General features: G+C 30.8%; 3 protein-coding genes across 5 annotated transcripts in view; 2 read left to right on the forward strand and 1 right to left on the reverse strand.

Annotated features, from left to right (window-relative positions):
* Nucleotides 1-468, reverse strand: part of LOC114125987 (telomere length and silencing protein 1 homolog) — a 2,616-nt gene extending 2,148 nt beyond the window's left edge. The window contains exon 1 of the mRNA XM_027989838.2: nucleotides 101-468. Within this exon, the coding sequence (XP_027845639.1) occupies nucleotides 101-183 (83 nt within the window). The 5' untranslated portion in view covers nucleotides 184-468. The remainder of the gene's footprint in view (nucleotides 1-100) is intronic.
* The window catches only part of LOC114125995 (E3 ubiquitin-protein ligase NRDP1), a 25,383-nt gene extending 14,057 nt beyond the window's left edge, over nucleotides 1-11,326 (forward strand). Inside the window, exons 3-8 of one of the 3 annotated variants that reach the window (XM_050199097.1) lie at nucleotides 2,637-2,807; nucleotides 2,952-3,094; nucleotides 4,387-4,543; nucleotides 4,793-4,924; nucleotides 9,979-10,134; nucleotides 10,215-11,326. In XM_050199097.1, the coding sequence (XP_050055054.1) occupies nucleotides 2,718-2,807; nucleotides 2,952-3,094; nucleotides 4,387-4,543; nucleotides 4,793-4,924; nucleotides 9,979-10,134; nucleotides 10,215-10,484 (948 nt within the window). In that variant the 5' untranslated portion in view covers nucleotides 2,637-2,717 and the 3' untranslated portion in view covers nucleotides 10,485-11,326. Of the gene's footprint in view, nucleotides 1-2,481; nucleotides 2,808-2,842; nucleotides 2,888-2,951; nucleotides 3,095-4,386; nucleotides 4,544-4,792; nucleotides 4,925-9,978; nucleotides 10,135-10,214 lie in introns of those variants that run through there. The other 2 variants (XM_027989848.2, XM_050199098.1) reach the window with 2 other exon arrangements.
* Nucleotides 11,327-16,393: 5,067 nt separating this feature from the next.
* LOC114125998 (protein GPR107) lies at nucleotides 16,394-19,591 on the forward strand. The gene is made up of 13 exons (XM_050199096.1): nucleotides 16,394-16,832; nucleotides 16,914-17,024; nucleotides 17,162-17,307; nucleotides 17,460-17,551; nucleotides 17,610-17,686; nucleotides 17,747-17,851; nucleotides 17,919-18,055; nucleotides 18,124-18,273; nucleotides 18,334-18,451; nucleotides 18,519-18,649; nucleotides 18,723-18,864; nucleotides 18,971-19,128; nucleotides 19,232-19,591. Exons 1-13 carry the CDS (start codon nucleotides 16,725-16,727, stop codon nucleotides 19,335-19,337), a joined length of 1,581 nt encoding a protein of 526 aa, XP_050055053.1. The 5' UTR covers nucleotides 16,394-16,724; the 3' UTR covers nucleotides 19,338-19,591.
* Nucleotides 19,592-20,822: the final 1,231 nt, after the last annotated feature.

Below are 20,822 nucleotides of genomic sequence, written 5' to 3' on the forward strand. Positions count from 1 at the left end.
ATTTACTAAACATTTCTATTAAATTTTCAGTAATTTTGTTTAGTAAATAAAAATAATTTATACATAGACAAATTAATGTACAGATCTAATCAACACTAACGTATTTGTATTTTCAATGACTTTTTCATCCTGTAAAGGAACTTCAACATTTTGTTTCTTAATAGTTTCATTATTTGTTTCCATCGTGGTCTATTAAAATTTTAAATACGTTTAGTTCGTTTTCAATAAAGTTTAAAATACAAAATATAATAAAAATAAATGTCGTAAATTGTATTTAAATTAAAAACCAAAACATTACAAGGACTAATTTTGTATTAAAAAATTAATTAAATTATACAATAAACATCAATGTTTAATTTTTAGAATACATTGAACATTCGTTATTCTAAAACACTTCAGGTTCAAGCTCAAAATTTAAGATTTATAAATATTAAATATTTAACTGTACGTCCTATATAATAAGTTCAGGCCTCACTATTTCCTTATCAAGTATAAGTTTGCTTGTATACCAAACTAGCGGTTAAAAATATTCAACCTTCTCTATATGATAACATAATCATAATATTATTATTTATTAAGCAATAAGCATTAAGCATAGATTTTTTAACTTTTACTAAAACGTTTAATGTCTATGATTATTAGTTACCTATCATAAATTATAATATTAGTTATAATAGTTATTACATTATTATTCATTAGCGAGCATTGGCCAATGGCATTATAGGGTCAGTCACGCTCAGAACAATTATTTATATTTTTATGAAATTTGTTAATTGAAGTTCCTTATAAAAAATTTACAAAAAAAAAATAGAGCACGTTTTAAAATCATACCACATATACAATTCCCCTAATAAATAACCCCGGAAATTTTTTTAAAAAAAACTGGAACTCACTACTATTTAGTAGGTGTCGAATGAATCTGATGATGGCAAAGTAATAGTTGTATAAATAAAATACGTGTATTTAATTTTGACCCCCAAAAGTCTCAACTGGATCCGATTTTCCACCACAAAGCTCCCTTTAAGTTGAAAATTGGACTTTAACTGCTCCAAAACGTGATGACAGACTCATAAAAAAAAACACATATTTTTAAACATATACGTATATACTTACCTACAATAAATAATAATAATTAAAAAAATTATAATATTTTTAGTAATACGATATACCTAACACAAAAAGGGGGGAGGGATATCAATTTTTTCACAGGGATGATTTACCTTTATAGGTTCTTCCATAAGTGTAACATGCAGATACCAAAGTATTATTAATATGTAACAAATAAAAAAAGGTATGACAATTTAAAATCAGTAAAATACAATTTAAGACTTTTGTAGCGACTTTCATAGATCATTAAAATAATTTTTCAATTTTCTTAAAATTTCGGGAGACCCACCCCCTGGCTACGCCACTGTTGTGTAGGTCAGAGATTCCCAACCAGGGGGCCGCGAACTTTATTTAGGATTCCGCGAAATTATTTAAAATATATTTTTTTATTATATTATTTATGCAATAATAATAAAAAATAAAAATATATAGTTAATTTTCAATGTAAAAATTTGTTTTATAAAATACAATATGTGTTTATACTACATATACCTACATATCTTACTATTTTTTTATATACATATGCACTGCTAAATAAAACCGAAGTAGTTGATAGGATGCCTCCAGATTTTTAGAAAATGACTAAGGGTGCCGTGAGTAAAAAAATGTTGGGAACCTCTGGTGTAGGTATTGCGTGTAAGTGATCCACAACCAAGTTAGTTGCATTTACATGGTTCTAAAAATTGGTATATATCAGTAATAAGTATAGATACAATTTTATACATAGGTAGGTACTCCAGGAATGAGGACATATAATTTTTTATACCTCCAAATCAATTTTTCAAACTTTGTATTTGAAAGAGGTGATCACGCACATTTAAGTATTTGACATAGCTCACGATAAAAGAATGACTAAAGAGGTGTAAAATAAGTCTATTGTCTATACTCTACAGTAGTCTATAATATTATTTGAATTTCCTGTAGACAGACACATAGGTACCTAAATCTAAGAACATTTGAATTAGGAGTGTACAACTATGATACAACATAATATTTCTGATTTAATAGATTAGAATAAATTAATACATTGAATTATTTATAGAATTAATTGGGTTTATTCTAAAATTTAAAACAATCAGTAATATTATATAATAGTTAAAATTTAAATTTAAAATATTATTTTTAACGTCATTAGGTACTTATAGTGTTAATTTACATATTTAATTAATGTATTATGATTTATGATAATAAGTATTAACTTAAACTAGTTAAACTTTATAAAATATAAATAAATATAACTTAAAGTTTATACTTTAACTTTATTCACTACCTTACTTTGTTCGTAGTTGGTAGGGGATCCAATATTCAGTGTCGTTGTTATGGGCGAAACTGTTTCTCTTCGAAATCTGATAATACTATTTTTTTTTATGATAACGATATTAGAAGATTAAAACAAATAAATATAAAATCGTAACATATTAAAGTATTAATTGATTAATTATTAATTAATAATTTGAATATTGGTCATTGCGATTGCTGTATTAATGATATTTTTTCTTCGGTTTTTCTTGTTTTTTTGGGAATCTTAGAACGTGGTACAGACGAGTAATCAACATATAGAACTCAATTGATGTTGGACAAGTCGATAGTTTTAAACTTAATGTACAACTATGGGTTTTGATATCATCCGTTTCGTTGGCGAAGTAGATGAAGAGCTTCTCTGCCCCATATGTACTGGAGTGTTACAGGACCCAGTCCAAGTAAAATATATATATTTGCCTTCACCAAGTATTCCCATTAATAATTTCAAATGCTTCATGTCTCTTTCAAGTTACTCAAAGTAGTGAAGTCCACATTTTTGATATATCACTGTGCAATGCTTTATTAACTATTTAATTTTTCAGGCACCTGCTTGTGAACACGCATTCTGCAAAGGTTGTATACTCGAATGGCTGTTAAGACAATCCACATGTCCAGTTGATAGACTTTCCGTCAATGTTCTTCAGTTGCGACCAGTACCACGAATTTTAAAAAATCTACTAAACAGGTTGGTGAATACGGTTCCTTAACCAATATGACTTAAACATAGCATCTTGATTTTTTTTGTACCTAATATGGTATTATAACTGAAATATTTTATATTTTGTCCTTGTGGTACAGTGTATTATAGCCATAAAAAAAATTAAAATTAAATCTTTATTTTCTCCAAATTAATTCTTTCCTAAATTTAATCAACATTTAATGATTATTTTATAACAAAACATTTATTATTTCAAATTCTATTTTTATTTTTACATAATTTTACAAAATAAAAAGAAAAATTGGTGATAAATTTAAGATTTGATTGTTGTATATGATAAAAAAAATTTTGATTATATGTTCCAAAGCTAAATATTATTTAAAATATTATAATGAATTAAAATAATTTCTGTTAAATGAAGACATTAAGTACATAAAAATGAATTGATTTAGTCCCTTATTAGTAAAAGATGGATTCTTGTTTGTTATTCTCATTATTTTTAGAATAGGCTATTTAATAATTCATTTTCAATAGAAAATTTGAAAATGAAGAAGAAAATCACTACAGAATTTAAAAATTGGAATTTTAAAATTAATTTTACTTAATATGATAAGTTAATATGAATTAGTTTAGACTAAAGTGATAAATTAGCTTAAGCTTGTCTATCATTTACCGTGATCAGGTTCTAGTAAAATAGTACTAGATTGTAGTCATTTAATAGACAAACAATGACAGTGTACATAACATAAATGATACACAGTTACTTTTTCTGGATTTGTTCTATACCTTATTCCAACTAAGATTGAACCACTTGGCAGACCAAAACTCGTTTGGTTCGCGTATTACCACCACAAAACAATGACCGGCGATAACTGTCAGCCAATTACAGAATGCATAGCTATGGTCTAGGGAGTTAACAATGATTGACAGCTCAGTCTGAGTGCACTAAAGCTGTTTATTCTTAGATGGAGTATAAGGTATAGTTTTTTGTGGTCCATTTTGATGTTTAGACGTCAAATAACAACCACATATTCAAATTACACAAATTAATAATAAAGAACTTTATAGAAGTAGATAGTTTGAAATCCACTGAATTTTTAAACAAGAAATCTAGTTTTCAAATCCTTTTAGACTGTTTTGTTGAATATGACTATTTTGATTATTGAGCTCAATACTGAGTTTGGTTTACTGCTAAAAATAAAAATACATTTAGGCATATTGTGCCTATTGAGGGAAGTAAAATTATACGCGCATGTCTCATATTATTATAAATTATAATTGTTATGTACAATACATTAAAATAATTCTAATTTATTTAGATTGTATATTATTTGTGAAAATTCAAGTTATGGATGCCAAAATGTTGTCAAACTAGATACATTAGACTCTCATTTATCTGAATGCGAGTATAATCCTAAGAGACCATTTCCCTGTGAACAAGGATGTGGTTTAATCATACCTAAAGACGAACATAAGGTCTGTATTTAAAGTAATTTTACCATAGATTAAAATTAATAACATAATAGATACATAAAACCAATGCTAGTAATTCACTTGTAGATTGGGGTAAGCGACTTTCCCATATGATGGTGTTAGTATGTCAAATAATAAATATTATATAAATAATTGCATTGGATTTTGTATCTATAATGTTATTTAATCTATTATTTGATATAGATGTGTAACCATCTTGGTTCAACAAAATATTTTTTTTTAATTTAATAGGACCATAACTGTGTAAAAGAATTACGAGAATTAGTACAAAAACAACAACAAAAAATAAATGAAATGCATCAAGACATGGCTACATACAGATATGAAATGACTGGAATCAAAGATGAAATGAGAATTTTAAAGGTAAAATGTTTATGTTTTGTTTAGTACATATTTTTTGTAAACTATTTCTATTTTGTACTTAAGGCCCTAAGTCTTAAAATAAGATTTACTTTTGCTCTAGTTCAAAATATATAGTATTTATCTCTAATTGTTTTGTTGAAATAATTCAAAATGTATAGACATCTTAAAATAATTTAGGTATATCTTGTTTGATTTTAATTTTAATATAATATATTAAGAATATAGAACTAGAGTTATACTAGGTTTGTCTATCAAAAATTTATCAAATTACATCAATTAAAATTCATAAAAACTTTTTATTGATTGGAATACATATTTTCCCCAATAAAAATATATTTTTGAAAATTAGGTATGTTGCTAAACAGTGAAAAATAATATTGTACAATTTAATTTGTCTTATTTAGTAAATTTAAATTGTTTTCTCATATTATAACGATACATTATATTCTTATGTCATGTTTACTTCTAAACTAGAGTTAATGAATTTATATATTATCTGGTGAATTATTGTATATAACTCAAATCAAATTTTATTACACACTTGAAAATGCATTCATAAAATTTGAAATTTGAACAGTTGGAAGTAAATATTTATTCATAAATATTAGTTTACTTAATTATAGTTTATAAATTTAAATGATAAAAATGATAGACATTTTATTGTTTAGATAATAAACGAAAAAAATGTTTTTATTTGTTAAAAAAAAAGTACAAAACAAAACAAATTTAACAGTAAATTTTAAAAATATGTAAGCCTTAAGGACTTATAATATAATATAGCCTTTGAATTATATATACACAATGATCATAAATATTTTATTGATTATAATCTTAGTGTAATTGCATAGAATAGGAACGAGCATTTGGGTTGTGCACAGGCATCGAATTAGGTTTAGATATACTCCATTCATACCATACTTTTGAAGCATCACTAAGGCGCCAAAAATGCACTTTCAACTGCTCATCTTTCTTTAAGGTCACACTGCTTTTAATTGGGATATAAGCAGGATACCAACTAAACATGCCTGTACTAAATGTTGAAGGTTCAATACTAATATTTATATCCTTGTATAAGACTGCATTAAAATATCCAGCAAATCCGTGTAAAATGCAATCCTGTTGTATGTCAAACGTCAGTGTTGTATATCTGTTATTGTTTCTTTCTAAGTCACTTCTCGGGTGATTAAAAGTGAACAATGGTTGTGCAGGGGATATAATATACATGTTACGCATATTAACTACGTATATTTGTTCAGCATTTTCATGCAGGTATTCCATAGGTGTATTAGATTTAAACATCTTCATATTACTGAACAGAGTTTGAGATTGTAATGGACTTAAATAAGATGTATACGATGAGGGAATACAAACACCATCTTTTTTCAAAAGCTTTTGTGCCCCATCTAAACATTCAGGTGAAAGTTCATTGTCACCAAATGAACCCAACAATTCGGATACTAGTATATCACATTTTTCTTCAAACTCCCATGTTCTCATATCTGCACCAACTACTGTAACCAAATTGTGCCAATAGTTTTCATTGTTATAGTTCAACACATGTAATGCATTCTCGTTTTTTTCGATCGCATATACTTTAACTGCAACTTTAGACTTATCAGCTGCATTTAGACTAGCATTTACCAAAGGCCCTCTGCCAGCACCTACTACACACACTGTCAACACTTCTGTGCTACCACTTTTAACTTTGTCAGTTAATGCTTTGGTTATAGCCTTTTCATATTGTTGATATTTAATTGGATCTTGTTCAAACACAGCATAAACATTGTTATCCAGGTCGTTGATTAACGGCTGTAGAGGTACTTGTAACAAATCTTCATATCCATAAGAATAACTGTAAAGCTTATCAGATTTGTTGTTGTCATGAATAAACGACAAATATTCGAAATATGGTTTCACATTTTGATTAGGCTCACCACTTATAAATATACAGGCATCTAAATCGAAGAGTTTGTTGATAAACATTTGGTGAGGACGAGAGAGAACAGGAAAACCCGCTTTGTTAGTCAGAAATATGGAAGTGGGAGCAATAACTGCCTTAATAGGTTCACCCAGCCAACGATCAAGCTCTTGTTGATCAGGCAAGTCGACACTGAGTTCCAAAGCCAAGCACACAGACCTATGATAGTCACACGCGGCACTGAATGCTGACCACAACTTCCAAGTATCTGTTGTACCACTGCTGTTGTCATCACTGTCACAAATCCCATTATTATCACCTCTACCACCACATGTCATGGGCACTCGTACATAAAAATTTATGAACATATTCTCATGGAGCGCAACATTGACTAGACGAGCCAGGTTGGGCATGCAGCCATTGAGCGGCAACTGGAACATAATGGCAAACACATTTAAGTACGATGCATACGAAACCTCTTGCCGAAAGAGCTCAGCGTCACGATCCCTGGCACTGCTGTCTGCCAAATCCAGATTCAGGTGTTCCGACAACTTCACAACTACCCGGTTCCATGTCTCCGCCTGTAGGATCACATCAGCTCTGCTCACTAATGCTGATCGGTCCAATGTCGTGGCGTCGGGCTTGAGTTTTGCGTGCACCAGTGGTATGCATGCATAAGAATAGCCCCAATTGTTCAACTGTTGGATACACGCTACTAGATCTGGTACCGATGTGAAATCGAAACCGAATTTTATTTGCTTCTTGGACGTGGTCGTCATCGCCATGGTGGGCTGAAAGTGATGGCTACAACCGTTGTCGTTGTTTCAATAATATTAATATTACACGATACCTAAAGTGATGATTGTTTCCGGGTCTTAACGTTCGTCCTGCACTCCAGCCACTAGCAATCCTGCGTACAACAGTTGTTGTTGAATATTTAAAGTCTTGTATATTGGAATTTATATTTTATAATGTTTTTTTTGGCATTGTTTTCGTTTCGAACACGTTGTTATCATAACGTTTGGTCGGCGCATTCCGGTTAAAATCATGATTAAAGATATTATACAGGTTGCACATCGCTCTAGAATAAACGGTTTTCAGGTTGATTTACAAAGTGAATGTATAAAACAGATGAAAAAAATAAGTACTAGCGCTCATGTGTCAAAATTTAGAACTAATTTTGAAGTTTAATAAAAATTTTGATATAATAGTATGATAATATGGTGGGTTTAAATCACAGATCTATCTATATATATATATATATTTCTTTATTTCTATATTTCTATATATATTAATTCTATCTAGTATAGAAGTCTGTAGTATAAATTATCCTATTCTGTGTTAAAATTTAAGTTCCGTTATCACTTTCCATTGACAGTGCTATTTCTTGGTGCACGATTTACTGACATTATGATGTTTGCCTAGTGCCCTAGTACAAATTTTATGTTCCCACCATATTCTTTATAATTACGATATTTAAAATTAAAATTTTTACAAACGCGGCGATTACCTATCGCTTTGTTTTATTAGTTTAGGTAATTTTACGATACTTATCGGTTATCGCGACTACCTAACAAAAAATGTAACCGCCCGAAGAAATATTAAAAATTCAGAAAAAAGTCAAAAATGTGACTGCGCGTGTTTCGGCACTCGTCGCTACGCTCCGCACAAATCGAAAATGTCCCTCGACTTGCTATGCAACGCCACCTTAAGTAGGTCACAGGGTAAATTATGTCGTAGTATATGGGCAGTGATTATCCTGTGACCTACTTGAGGTGGCGTTGCATAGCAAGTCGAGGGATATTTTCGATTTGTGCGGAGCGTAGCGACGAGTGCCGAAACACGCGCAGTCATATTTTTTGTTGGGTAGTCGCGATAACCAATAGGTACCGTAAAATTACCTAAACTAATAATTAATAAATTAAAGCGATAGGTAATTGTTGTAGGTGTAAATAAAATAATATGTTCGAAATCGCCGCATTCGTAATTGGCGGGGCGATAAAATTTTTCGTTCCCGTGGCGGGGCGATAACAGACCAGTACCAAAATAAATATGAATGTATAAGGTATAATATAACATAATTCGTTTTTTGTTCTATAGTTCCATTCACCATGGACATAATGTTTAAAATAAGTAATAAATATATTTACATATTTTATTTTCGTTTTAAAATAATACTATTATAATCAAATTATTCAAATTATTGAATAAAAAAAAATTGTATGCGTCTATTTTGGTCTATTTAGTTAGTAAATGCTAATAGATAATAATATTGACATTTATAGCTCTAAACGTTTTCATAATTCTGTTGCCAAGAATTTTTATTTAATTTATTGAAATAAAGGAAATGTCGATAAATTGGTAGACTATTTTTTCTTGTGTATAAAATGACAATTAATGATTACTCAAATTGCAAATTAACCATTTAAAAACAACTTGAAATAAAGGGTTTCAAAATTCTATTGCATAATATAAACAATATTGCTATTAACGAAGTCGATTAAACTTAAACATTTTAGTAGTTCGGTATTATTGATTCAAAAAATAATTATAATCATGTTTTAAATAATGAAAATAATGTATGGCTTTGATTTATCTTTAGATGAATTTATAATTAATAGTTATTACTTGACATAATAACTAATTAGTATTTTAGTTATTTAATAGATTTCTGGTCAATAATATTATGTTTAAACAAATAAAACATGATTAATAAATAGATAGATTAATCCTCACTTATCTCTTATTATTCTTAATTACCGAAAACCTTATTTTTATAGATTTATTGTCAATATAAATGAACAAATGACGCATTGTAACTCATTTATATAAAAACTCCGTTACTGTGAAAAAGATTTGAACTTATATGATTAATCCACTTTTTTTTTTATCATAAAAATGTGATTTGGTTATAACACTTATAATTAACTATTTTAATATCAACCAGACGTCAGTGCGAATAGGATACCATGTTGAGCAAGTCGTGTATCGTTCACTTATTACATTTTCCTGTACAATTAATAGTTAAAATATGGCACTCATTAAAGGTCATTTATTTTGTTTGCTTTGCTAACAAAAAATAAAATAGAAGGCAGAATGTAATTTTTATTAAATTTAAATTTTTCGTTTCATTCAGGGTTACGTGCGAGCCTTACGTGTATGCAATCCCAGCGTAAGAGCTGTAACTGATGAGTTGGAAAGAGATGAAATCGAACGCTGGTCAAGTTCTCTTCCTCAAGCCAGAGTTACTCGCTGGGGAGGAATGATTTCTACGCCCGACGAATACCTTCAAGTATGTAACAACATTAAACATTTATGATTTAATCCATATCGTTTCATTTTTTAAAAAAAATATTTATCTTGTTCGTTTAGAACAACATAAAACAAGCACTTATCGAAAGTGGCTGTCCTGCTCACATCCTTGATGATCTCGTAAAAAATTGTCACGAACGAAATTGGCCATCTGGACTATCAAGTCTAGAAACAAGACAACACAACAGAAGACACTATGACCGATATAACTGCAAGCGTATACCTGGGAAACAAGCTGTTATCGTTTTGCCTTGTGATAATATTATGGTTAGTGATGACATGATGTCTGAACCAGGTCTCATCATGATTTTTGCTCACGGAATCGAATAAACAGTATGTGCATGTCGTTTTTAGTAGGTAATGTTAAACAACTAATATATTTTTTTTTTAATCCCATTTTGTTATTATTAACTATTTAATAAAAGTTATAGTTAACAACGAACCACTGTGATAAATTATATGTACCACAAATCTGTTACGAATCACCTACCTTTTTTTTTATCATTGTAATTTTTAAAAAAAAAATCATCATTTGTTTTTTCAACGTAACAACTTTAGAACACCATTTTTATGTAACTAACAAAAATAATGATTATGAGCTTATTTAACAATGAATAACCGTACAAAAGCCATTTATGAATTCGTTTACTTCACTATTGCTTTAAATGTTTGCTAAATGTGTATACAATGGCATTTAAATCTTAACAATCAATTTTAACTCGTTAACTATAAAAAAAATATAATTTTATTGAGTAATTTAAACTTAACATTTTATATTTTTATCTTACATGTATGTAATTACCATAAACTATTTAAACTATGAGATTTATATGTTTATCATTGTCGTATATATGCGTATCTAAACAATTATAGTTATTATAAAATAGCCAGTATGTGTTTTTAATATTATGTTATATAGTCTTAATGAATTTATTGTTTTATATGTATGTATAATAATTTTTATGTTTAATATTAAGTCAATTATACGGAAATTATCACGTTAAGTATTGCTGTAATGATATAATATACGAGGTATTTTCTAGAGTACTTCAAACTGTTTTGTATAAAGCATTTATTCGTTATCTTATTAATATTATTAATATTAATAATAATTATTTTTTATTTTGACAAATTTAAATTTAAGTTAAAATAAAATACTTTTAACAGTACAACATTAAAGATCTACTTATTTAAAGTACCCTAATAGCATACAACTTTCTTTTTTGAATTTTTTGTTCAGTATCTAATTAGTAACTTTTTGTAGCCAAAATCATGAGTTAGGATATATTTTAAATACCCTTGATTTGTGGTCGAAATTAAAAAAAAAATTAATCTGGAATAAAAATGAATAAACTATAATATTTATTTGACCGCATGATATAGAGTTTTGAAAAATAATATAGTATGTTGTTATAAGAGGACGCGTTACACAGGTCATTTTTAGCTGTAAAAACTTGTCTACGGAAAGCAAACAATATGCATTGTATAGTTTATTTTTTATACATTGTAAAAATGTATCTAAATAATGACATAAATAACTTTAAGCCGTATTTTAATGTTTTAATTTAGTGTCTGTTTACGTGTATAAAAAAAAATGTTAAAATCAAATGTTAGGTATTATAAATTATAATAGTGTTTAGTTATTTTGAAATGAGAAAAACACAAATTGCAAATACTTCTAAACACATAAACGATAAGTAGAACATCACAATAATGTTTACCATTAATAGGATACTTCATTACAATGAATAAATATATATAAAAAGTTATTTAATTAAATTAATTGTCAGTAAAATAGATGGTTTTAGACGAGATTCTTGAAAGTTTTGTTTCGATCGATTCTGGTTCAGTCGGTAATTTAATTGGTAATCATAATGTCTGGTTCACACCGATGTTTCACAACGCTATTTTTACTGCAGCTTCAAACAATTCGAAAATTAATAAATATTTGTTGATGTTTACAAAATAATATGTACATGTAAACTGTTTATACTTTCAAAAACCATAAAACCACAGAACAATGATATATGCAAATGATAACAAATGATAAAACGAAATGGAATGAATGCGCATTAGTAAATATTAGAGTGTCCTCTTCATGTATTATAGACGAATATTTCATTAAAGCTTTCACGAATTTTATAAATATATAGAGCATTTCTGTCGTTTGTTTCTTTTCTATTCGAGTCGGGGTCATTGTACCACATTTTTTCTCTTTTTAAAAAAATACCTATATTACTTACTCTACGCATGGTTAAGATTTTATAAGAAAGACCAGATTATAGTAAAATAAATAAATTTTTGTTTTATTGTCGATACACACAGTATATACGACGTGTCGAGTATAAAATTTGTACATCACATTGTCGATCGCGTTTCTGTCATTGTCACGTTCCAATAGTATAACGACGAGTTTACGGGTTCGTCCACAGGCTGCTGGTCTGCTGTGGCACGTCCGCGGTCACGGGAGGCACGCCGTTACGAGACGATCGGTTGTAGTACACGGACGAGTCTTGGAGCGACGACGGTCGGTCGTTTCCGGCGGCCGATCGGCCGCACGCGCCGGCCGCGTTTCCGGAATCGTCGTCGCTGCTGTCGGACGACGGAGGATTGTACTTGAGCAACCGTCGTTGCGGCGGCGGCGGCGCACAACACTCGTCGTCGGTGTCCGGCGACGGAGGCTGATAGTGCAGTTTGCGCCGCTGGCCGGCGGACGGACATCCGGTCGCCGCCGACGAGGTGGCGGCGGGCGCGCACTGCCCGTCCGACGACGGCTGCTGCTGCTGATAGCGTCTCTGGAGCTCGGCCGTCTTCTGTTTCGCCTCGTCGATCCTCCGCTGGATCCGTTGCCGGTCGTCGCACGGACCGGCAGCCGCCGCCGGGGCGGGACACGACTCCCGTTTCTTGCGCTGGTGTTCGAGCACCATCTCGACCATTTTCCGTTCCCTCTCCATGGACTGCAACAGTTCCGCCCGCTGCTCGTCCAGCCTCTGCAGTTCCAGCAGCATTTCCCGCCGCAAGTCTTGGGGGTTTTCGCTCTGCCGCTGCGGCCGGACGGGCGCGCCCGGCGTGGACGGCCTGGCCTGCGGCGAATACGGCTCGGTGTCCACGTACGGTTCGAACGCCAGGCCTCTGGGCCTCGGGGGCGGCGACGACGGCCTCTGCCGGGGCTCGTCGCGCCGGATGCTGTGGTCCCGGTGCTGTTGCCAGTTGTTCATGTCCGCCTGGTCGTCGAAATAATCGGGCTGGTAGCCGCCCCGCGCGGGCTGTGCTCCTCGGTCCGGACCTCGCCGAGGCCGACCGCTCCGGGACGACGACTGCCGCCGGCCGTGATGACGCTTCTTCTGCCGCTGCAGTCCCTCTTCGATGATCTGTTGGACCGGATCGACGGCGCCGCAAGCCGCCCGCGAGTCGTTCGTTTCGGGCCCCGCGCGCGGCGTGGCGGGACGGCGCTGTTGGCAACACGTGCTCGCGTCCTCGTCGGTGGTCAGGCAAGGAGTTTCGGGCGCCCTGGGGCAGCCGCAGCAGCCGAGGTCCTCGGCCAGTCGCCGTCGCACGCTCAGCGTCTTGCAGTCGACCGGATTGTCGTCCCGGACACACGCGTTCCGACAGCCCTGGTCGCCGTCCGTCCGCGGCTGTTCCGGCGACGCTCCGGCCCGGAGTCCCGAGTGTGCCCACTGTTGGTGCGGCGAATGTGGAGATTCTGCAGCACGGACGAAGTCGATTTCGCTAAAATCCTCGAGGTTTGTGGAACTCATAATATTATGTCGGTCGCTGGCGGTTATTCTCGCGTGTGTGATGTCACTGACGTGTTTAAAATGTAATTATTCTCTCGTATTATTTCGATAAAATAGTATATGAAAGGTTTTAAAATGCGTACCTATAAATTTTTATGAAATATGTGTATACCTAACTACCTTATATATGTATATATATACGTCGCCTGGCAAATTATTATATAGTATCCATCGTGTGCGGTGGGCTAAATCTGCTGGTCAACACAGATTGCAGTTTGTTTCAAACCATACTATATAGTATATACTATATATAGTCATCACAGTGAGTAAAACACGAGTACTGTACGACTTGAGTGCAGGTTTAGATCTTTCGGCAGTGGGTATATATTATGTATATACGTATATATAAGTAACAGAAGTTTTATGGACAAATATTTTGTATGTCGTTCTTAGAAATTCTGTTTAATAATTTTGAAATACATAATTAATCCTTAACGGCTTAAAACACAATTTTTTAAAAAACTTATTACAAAAATTCATTAACAATTATTATGCCTACTTCTTAAAAGTTTGTAAGTAAATATAGGATTAAATATTTAATTCTTCCCACATTTGACATGTCATATGCCCTGTTAACACTTTATAATTGAATTATTTCATACATACCTACATAATGAGTAATTATTGTTTGGTAGTTAAAAGAATTTATAATAATAACATACATGTTTAATAACAATATAACAATGTTTTATATTTAGTTTTAATCTTAGCACATTTCAGTCCAATAATTATTGTTATAAATAATTATTATAATTTTAGTAATTTTTAAATATTTTGATAATTATTAGGTATCTATGTTTATATAGTGTGTTACCTAATGTAATTAATATATATTATATATATTTTAAATATTTATTTAGATATTGTTTTGGTATGAAATATTTTAATATTAATATCTACACTTTATTTGCACAATTGCACTTAAAAAATATAATATAATCACTATTTCAAAAAAAAATTATAGTATAATGGGTTGAAGTTTTTGGACTTTTGAGTGAATTTAAAAAACAACATATTTTTAAGGTCGTGGACCAAGGTATTAAATATTGTAACATTTTAATTAGGTACAACTGGAAATTAACAAGCGACGGATTACTACAAGGAAAATTTTCATGCCTTAATAATTTTTATAGTATCTAATTTATATTATAAACTAATTATTATTAGAACGGTAAATTGTACACCTTTTAATAATTATTTAATAGTATATTTTTATAAGTTGTTTTATTGTTATTGCCCCAAAAATTAATTATTAATTATTCAAGAAAATACTAACATTTTTCAAAATATTTCCCAATATGTGAAACCAATTTATTAATTATAAGTTAAGCTACAGCTTTTTGATTTTATACATTTTCAGCAGAAACTGAATTAACTCGAGTTACATTTTACATAGTAAGGCCTTAAACTTAAAACAATTTTTATGTGTTCTAAGATATTGACGATAATGATGAAAACATAATAAAAAAAGTTGAAAAGTAGAATTAGAATCGTGATTTATAGTGTTAAAACAATTACCCTGAAAAATCATACTAACCGAGTTATACAATCATTTTCGCTGCGGATATCGACATAATACACGTATTACGTCCATTCTACGAAGTGCCCTAGATATTTTTACCTTTAAATAATTAATAGATGACCTATTTGATATTAACCAACAGGTCAATATTCACTGTGATACCTATTAACAATAACATAGTAAAGTAGATTCTCGTAAAATGTACTATGAAATGTAAGCAAGACCATTGTTTTTATAAAATTAAATTAAATAGTATAAGAGTAATAACAGCCAATACACGCGTGTTTGACGTGTTTTCAAATATGAAGTAACTATGATGGTAAACATTTTAGTTATATTGGTGGTAACGAATTTTTATAATAATAATTAATAAGTAGTATGATAATGCAAGTGCCTTTAAAATTAATTTGATAGCTGATAGGTACAGGTACATAGCCCTAATTATTCGTCATTGTCATTATATCTAGTATATTTATTATACAGAAAAATCGCGGACATACGGTTAGCAAAACACCAGAGTGAAATGCGAATATTCCAAATGGAAAACTGAAATACTATTCATAAAGGTACGGCCACACTGAACACGATTTGCGATGCGAGCGATTTTTACGTTTCCGGTGTTGTAACAAAGCGATTAATGATTAATCACAGGTAAACCAGAAACCATTTTGATTTTGGCGCGATTTATAGCAAAACGCAAATTCCAAAACGCGCCCTACGTGGCCATATCATAGCAATTAAATTACATTTTTATTTAATTTGAAAAAATCCTAGAATCGCTAAATCGCTCGCATCGCAAATCGCATTCAGTGTGGCCGTACTACTCGTGCAATAAATCCAAGACGGTGCGTTTTCTTATCATCCTGATAACTAATCACTTATCATCGACCACATTTACGATATTACCATAGACATATGTACTTATATCACATCGAATATTCTATGGTAATAAACAATAATAATATTGATGTGTCTTTTGTAATTTGTAACTTATTAATTGGTATCTATTATTGTTGTTGACTATTGTTCTAAATTTTAATTATTCGGAACGGAGACACGGGTACACGTTGACTCACCACATGCCGTCCACTATCGTCTCGATATTTAACATATTATTTCTATCCGTCACTATTTTTTGCTGAAGTCCGTTGACTCTTCGCCTGCGCGCCCGTGTTCCGGCCATGTTCTGAAACCAAAGAAAAGTTCGATTTTTCCTCCTAAAGGTCTTACACATTGAAGTACCGACCGACCATGTCCCGGGTCCGCTCGTCGACGGTGTTCGTCCTGGCTTTTGTCGTCCTGACGTTTTTGGCGTCGGTCGCTCAAGTGGCAGCCAGGATACACACACTGCCGATACACGTAAGTCACCTACTTTGAGTTTCGAGTGTTATGATACTAATTTTAATAACTGTCGGCATTGTTGTTGTTTCGTGCGATCAGAATGACGATCGGCGGTTCATAGCGTTGTCCACTTTTGGATTTTACCCTGGTGGATTGTTGGAAGTGGAAATAAGGGACTTTTACCTGCCTCCCAATAGCTTACAAGAAACCGTGAGTAAAAAGCACACATAATAATGCATTTTTGAACTTACGATTTGGACTTACCACACCACCTGTGTTTACTAATCGTAATGTCCTTAAAATGTTCTATTATAATATCTTGGTGTCAATATGTATTCTGGTTTTAGCATGGCTTGCTACTTGAAAAGTCCATATTTGATGAAGGAAATCCTTATATTGATTCTCTAGAAGAAATCTGTCCGATTGAATCACCCAATTTATTTGAGGCACGAAAGAATTTGGCAGTTTTCAGATTTAATTTTCCTAAAAAACTGTAAGTTTTTCTATTTAATATTTCAACTTGTAAACAAAGTTATAGATCGTATGTTTAGAAGTTATTCATTATTTAATAAATTAATGTAAATATTTAGTTGAAATTATTATTATTATTATTATTATTAGTAATAACAAAATATTTATGTCTAGCGTTACAATTAATTGCTCAGATTCCATGGAGCCATTTTATTTATTCAAAAACATGGATGATTTAAAAAACCACCAGAGTGATATTGAAGATGGTAAGCTTTTTAAATAAAAATAATAGTATAATAACATATTAAATTGAGACCTTTTTAGATACTATAACAAGACGCTGTGTTAACACAACTTTACCAATTTTAAATGGCACTCGACCAGACAATTTTAATATAAAGGTAAAACATTGTTATGCAGTTAAAAATTTCAAATAATATTTTTATTTTATTTATGATTAGTTTATTGTATATATGAAAACAAAATCAAATGAAGGATTGTATAATTTGTATTATCATAACTGTCCAAATTACGCTATGATGCCAAAGTCTAAACAAAGTTTTACGGTAATATACTATCATTAGAAAAAATCAAAAAAACGAAATGTAAATTGATATTTACGGTTTTTCATAGGTCACTATAAGAGAGAGTAATGCTAATGGGAATTATTTATCAGCTGGTGACATGCCATTGCCATCATTATATTTTTCTATGTCGATTATATATTTTATCACTGGTGTATTGTGGATTTATTTCTTGTATAGAAGCACGTAAGTCAAATGCATCTCTAATTAATTGTAAAAGTATATTGTAATATAAAATATTCTATTGATTGCAGTTATCCTGTCTATAAAATACACTACCTAATGGCTTTATTAGTGTTTCTAAAAGCAGCAACTTTATTTTTCCATGGTTTGAATTTCCATTTCATTCAAGTCAAAGGGCAACATATTGCCACATGGGCGTTTGTCTACTATGCGATCCATTTGTACTTAGTTTTTACTCATAATTAAAAGCTTATTTTATTGATAATGTTTTTCTATTTTAGATTGAAAGGATCAGTTTTATTCATTACAATTGTTCTCATTGGCACTGGTATGACATTTGTCAAACATGTTTTGTCGGATAAGGACAAGAACATTTTTATGATTGTTATACCTTTACAGGTTCGGAGTTTTTTTTTCATACAATTTAATGCTTTTAATGCAATTTTAAACATATTTATGCCCACAGGTATTAGCTAACATAGCCTATGCTATTATTCAAGAATCTGAAGAAGGAGATATGCAGCATAACGCTTGGTTGGATTTATTTTTACTTGTTGATTTCATGTGTTGTGCTGCTATTTTATTTCCCATTCTTTGGTAATGATGTTGCTAGTCATAAACAGATGTATCAAACTCATCATATTAAAATACAATTTGTTTTATGTTATAGGTCTATTCGACATCTACAAGAAGCATCACAGACAGATGGTAAAGCAGCAATAAATTTACGCAAACTCAAATTATTTCAACAATTTTACGTTATGTTAGTTTCTTATATTTACTTCACACGCATATTGATATATATGCTTAGAGTGAGTATTATGTTATTTATTCATTCTTTTCGAGAATAATTATTTACCTATGTAATATTACATGGATACCAAAAGTTTTGTAATATGAAAATTCAATATTTTACAGATGACAGTTCCATTTCATTTATTATGGCTTAATGAATTCTCCAGAGAAACAGCGACCTTTATTTTCTTTGTGATGACTGGATATAAATTCCGACCGACAATTGCAAATCCTTATTTCCAAGTAGCATCAGATGTTGACGATGACGATACAGACATTGTGTAAGCACAAAATAATACAATTAACTATCCATTCCCTACACTACTATAGTAACAATTTTCAAAAATTTTATTTGTTTTTTTTTTTTTGCTTTTTTTGTTACAGAATAAGTCATTTTGGATCTGGTGTAAACAATCGTTCTAGAAAGAAAGCAAACAGCACTGGAGAAATTGCTGAGGACGAAATCATGTTAGTGGAGTCATCATCGTGATATAATAGATATTGTATTTCTATGGTACCAAGACTGATCCAATTGATCCATGAACCTTTACTGTGTCTTCTAGTCTTCTAAGAGTAGACAAAACTGTTCATTTGTACATATTTGTACTCAACTATCGCACAACGTTTTACTGTTTGTTTATTTATGTAATAAATATAAGTCAATCACTTTGTTACAATATTGTCTATAATATGAGGTTTGATTGATTTTTTTTGTATTTTATTATAAAGTTCATGTTCCTTAGATGTTGTTGCTATTTATTATATTTTTTATTATAAATATTAACATTGGTGAAATATCAACAATTAATGCAATAGTAAAGAAAAATATAGGAACATTATTTTATTATATGAAATAAAACTTATGTTATATTATTAATATAATATGGTGCTTAATCGAATTTAACTAAAACAATATTAAATATCTGGTTTTAATAAGATAAATACACAAATATTAGATTTTAAGAGTACACATTCTTTAAAACCTTTCTATTTGATATATTTGTGTAAAAATTGAAAATAGTTTTTGCTATGTATAAATTCAATTCTTCTCCTGGTAGTTTGATTAACTGAAAAAGAGAAAAAAATGCAAGTGTTAAATCAAAAACTCTTTTTGCTGTCTTAGTGATGTATTTTATAAACGTTTTTTTAATAATGTAAAAATAAAGCTACCGATTTACCAGATTTAAATATTTTAATTGGTACTTTTTTTTTTGGGATAAAGATGTAAATATAATATTAATATCTTATATACTATCTACACAGTCATTTGTAAAAAATAATAACATTTGTGTACAAATTTAAAACATTTACAATACCTACTCATAACTTGCTTTAAAATTAAATTATAAAATGAATCTTATATTGAGAGGGAGAGTGGACTAAATAATATTCTAACCTTTAAATGTGATAATTGGTCAATTCAGTCTAAGATTAAAGTAAAATGGATTATTTTGAATATAAAATTTGCTGTGTAGTGCGTTAGTAAAACAGTAACAACCCATGCGAGTATAATGTTCTTATAAATAAATGTCTTATCTGTTTTATAATAATAAATTTAAAACTATGTGAAAATAAAAAGACTCCGTTTAATCCTTTATTTTTCATTTCCACTGTAATACATTTGAACTTTTTAAATAGCGTTTTAGGTTAAACATATTTTAGAATATTTTAATATTAGGTATTCAATATTTGCATACCACATACACGTTTGGAATAAATTTCATTTTATTTTAAACTAAATATATTATATATATATTATTATAATGTGATGATTTTTTTTTAACCTTCCTTATCTCAAAAAGTTTTAACGTGTTTGAGAATATGTTATTTTATTTAATTTTAATTCAGTTAATATATATATGTATATAATATATTTTAAACGTTCTATAAAATATTTTTTGCTTTGAATAAGTGTAAAATGTAAATGTTACAAGTAGGTGACGATTTTGATTGTAGATGGATGAAAGGGCCTCCC

Source organism: Aphis gossypii, chromosome 2 (genome assembly GCF_020184175.1).
Source record: "Aphis gossypii isolate Hap1 chromosome 2, ASM2018417v2, whole genome shotgun sequence".
Taxonomy (NCBI): domain Eukaryota; kingdom Metazoa; phylum Arthropoda; class Insecta; order Hemiptera; family Aphididae; genus Aphis; species Aphis gossypii.

Bases quoted from the DNA above. Each gene is read 5' to 3' on its own strand.
- LOC114125998 (XM_050199096.1), top strand. From the start codon at position 16,725: ATGTCCCGGGTCCGCTCGTCGACGGTGTTCGTCCTGGCTTTTGTCGTC. The intron at 18,452-18,518 runs GTTCGGAGTTTT...TTATGCCCACAG, and splicing joins TGATTGTTATACCTTTACAG to GTATTAGCTAACATAGCCTA. The intron at 18,650-18,722 runs GTAATGATGTTG...TTTATGTTATAG, and splicing joins ATTTTATTTCCCATTCTTTG to GTCTATTCGACATCTACAAG.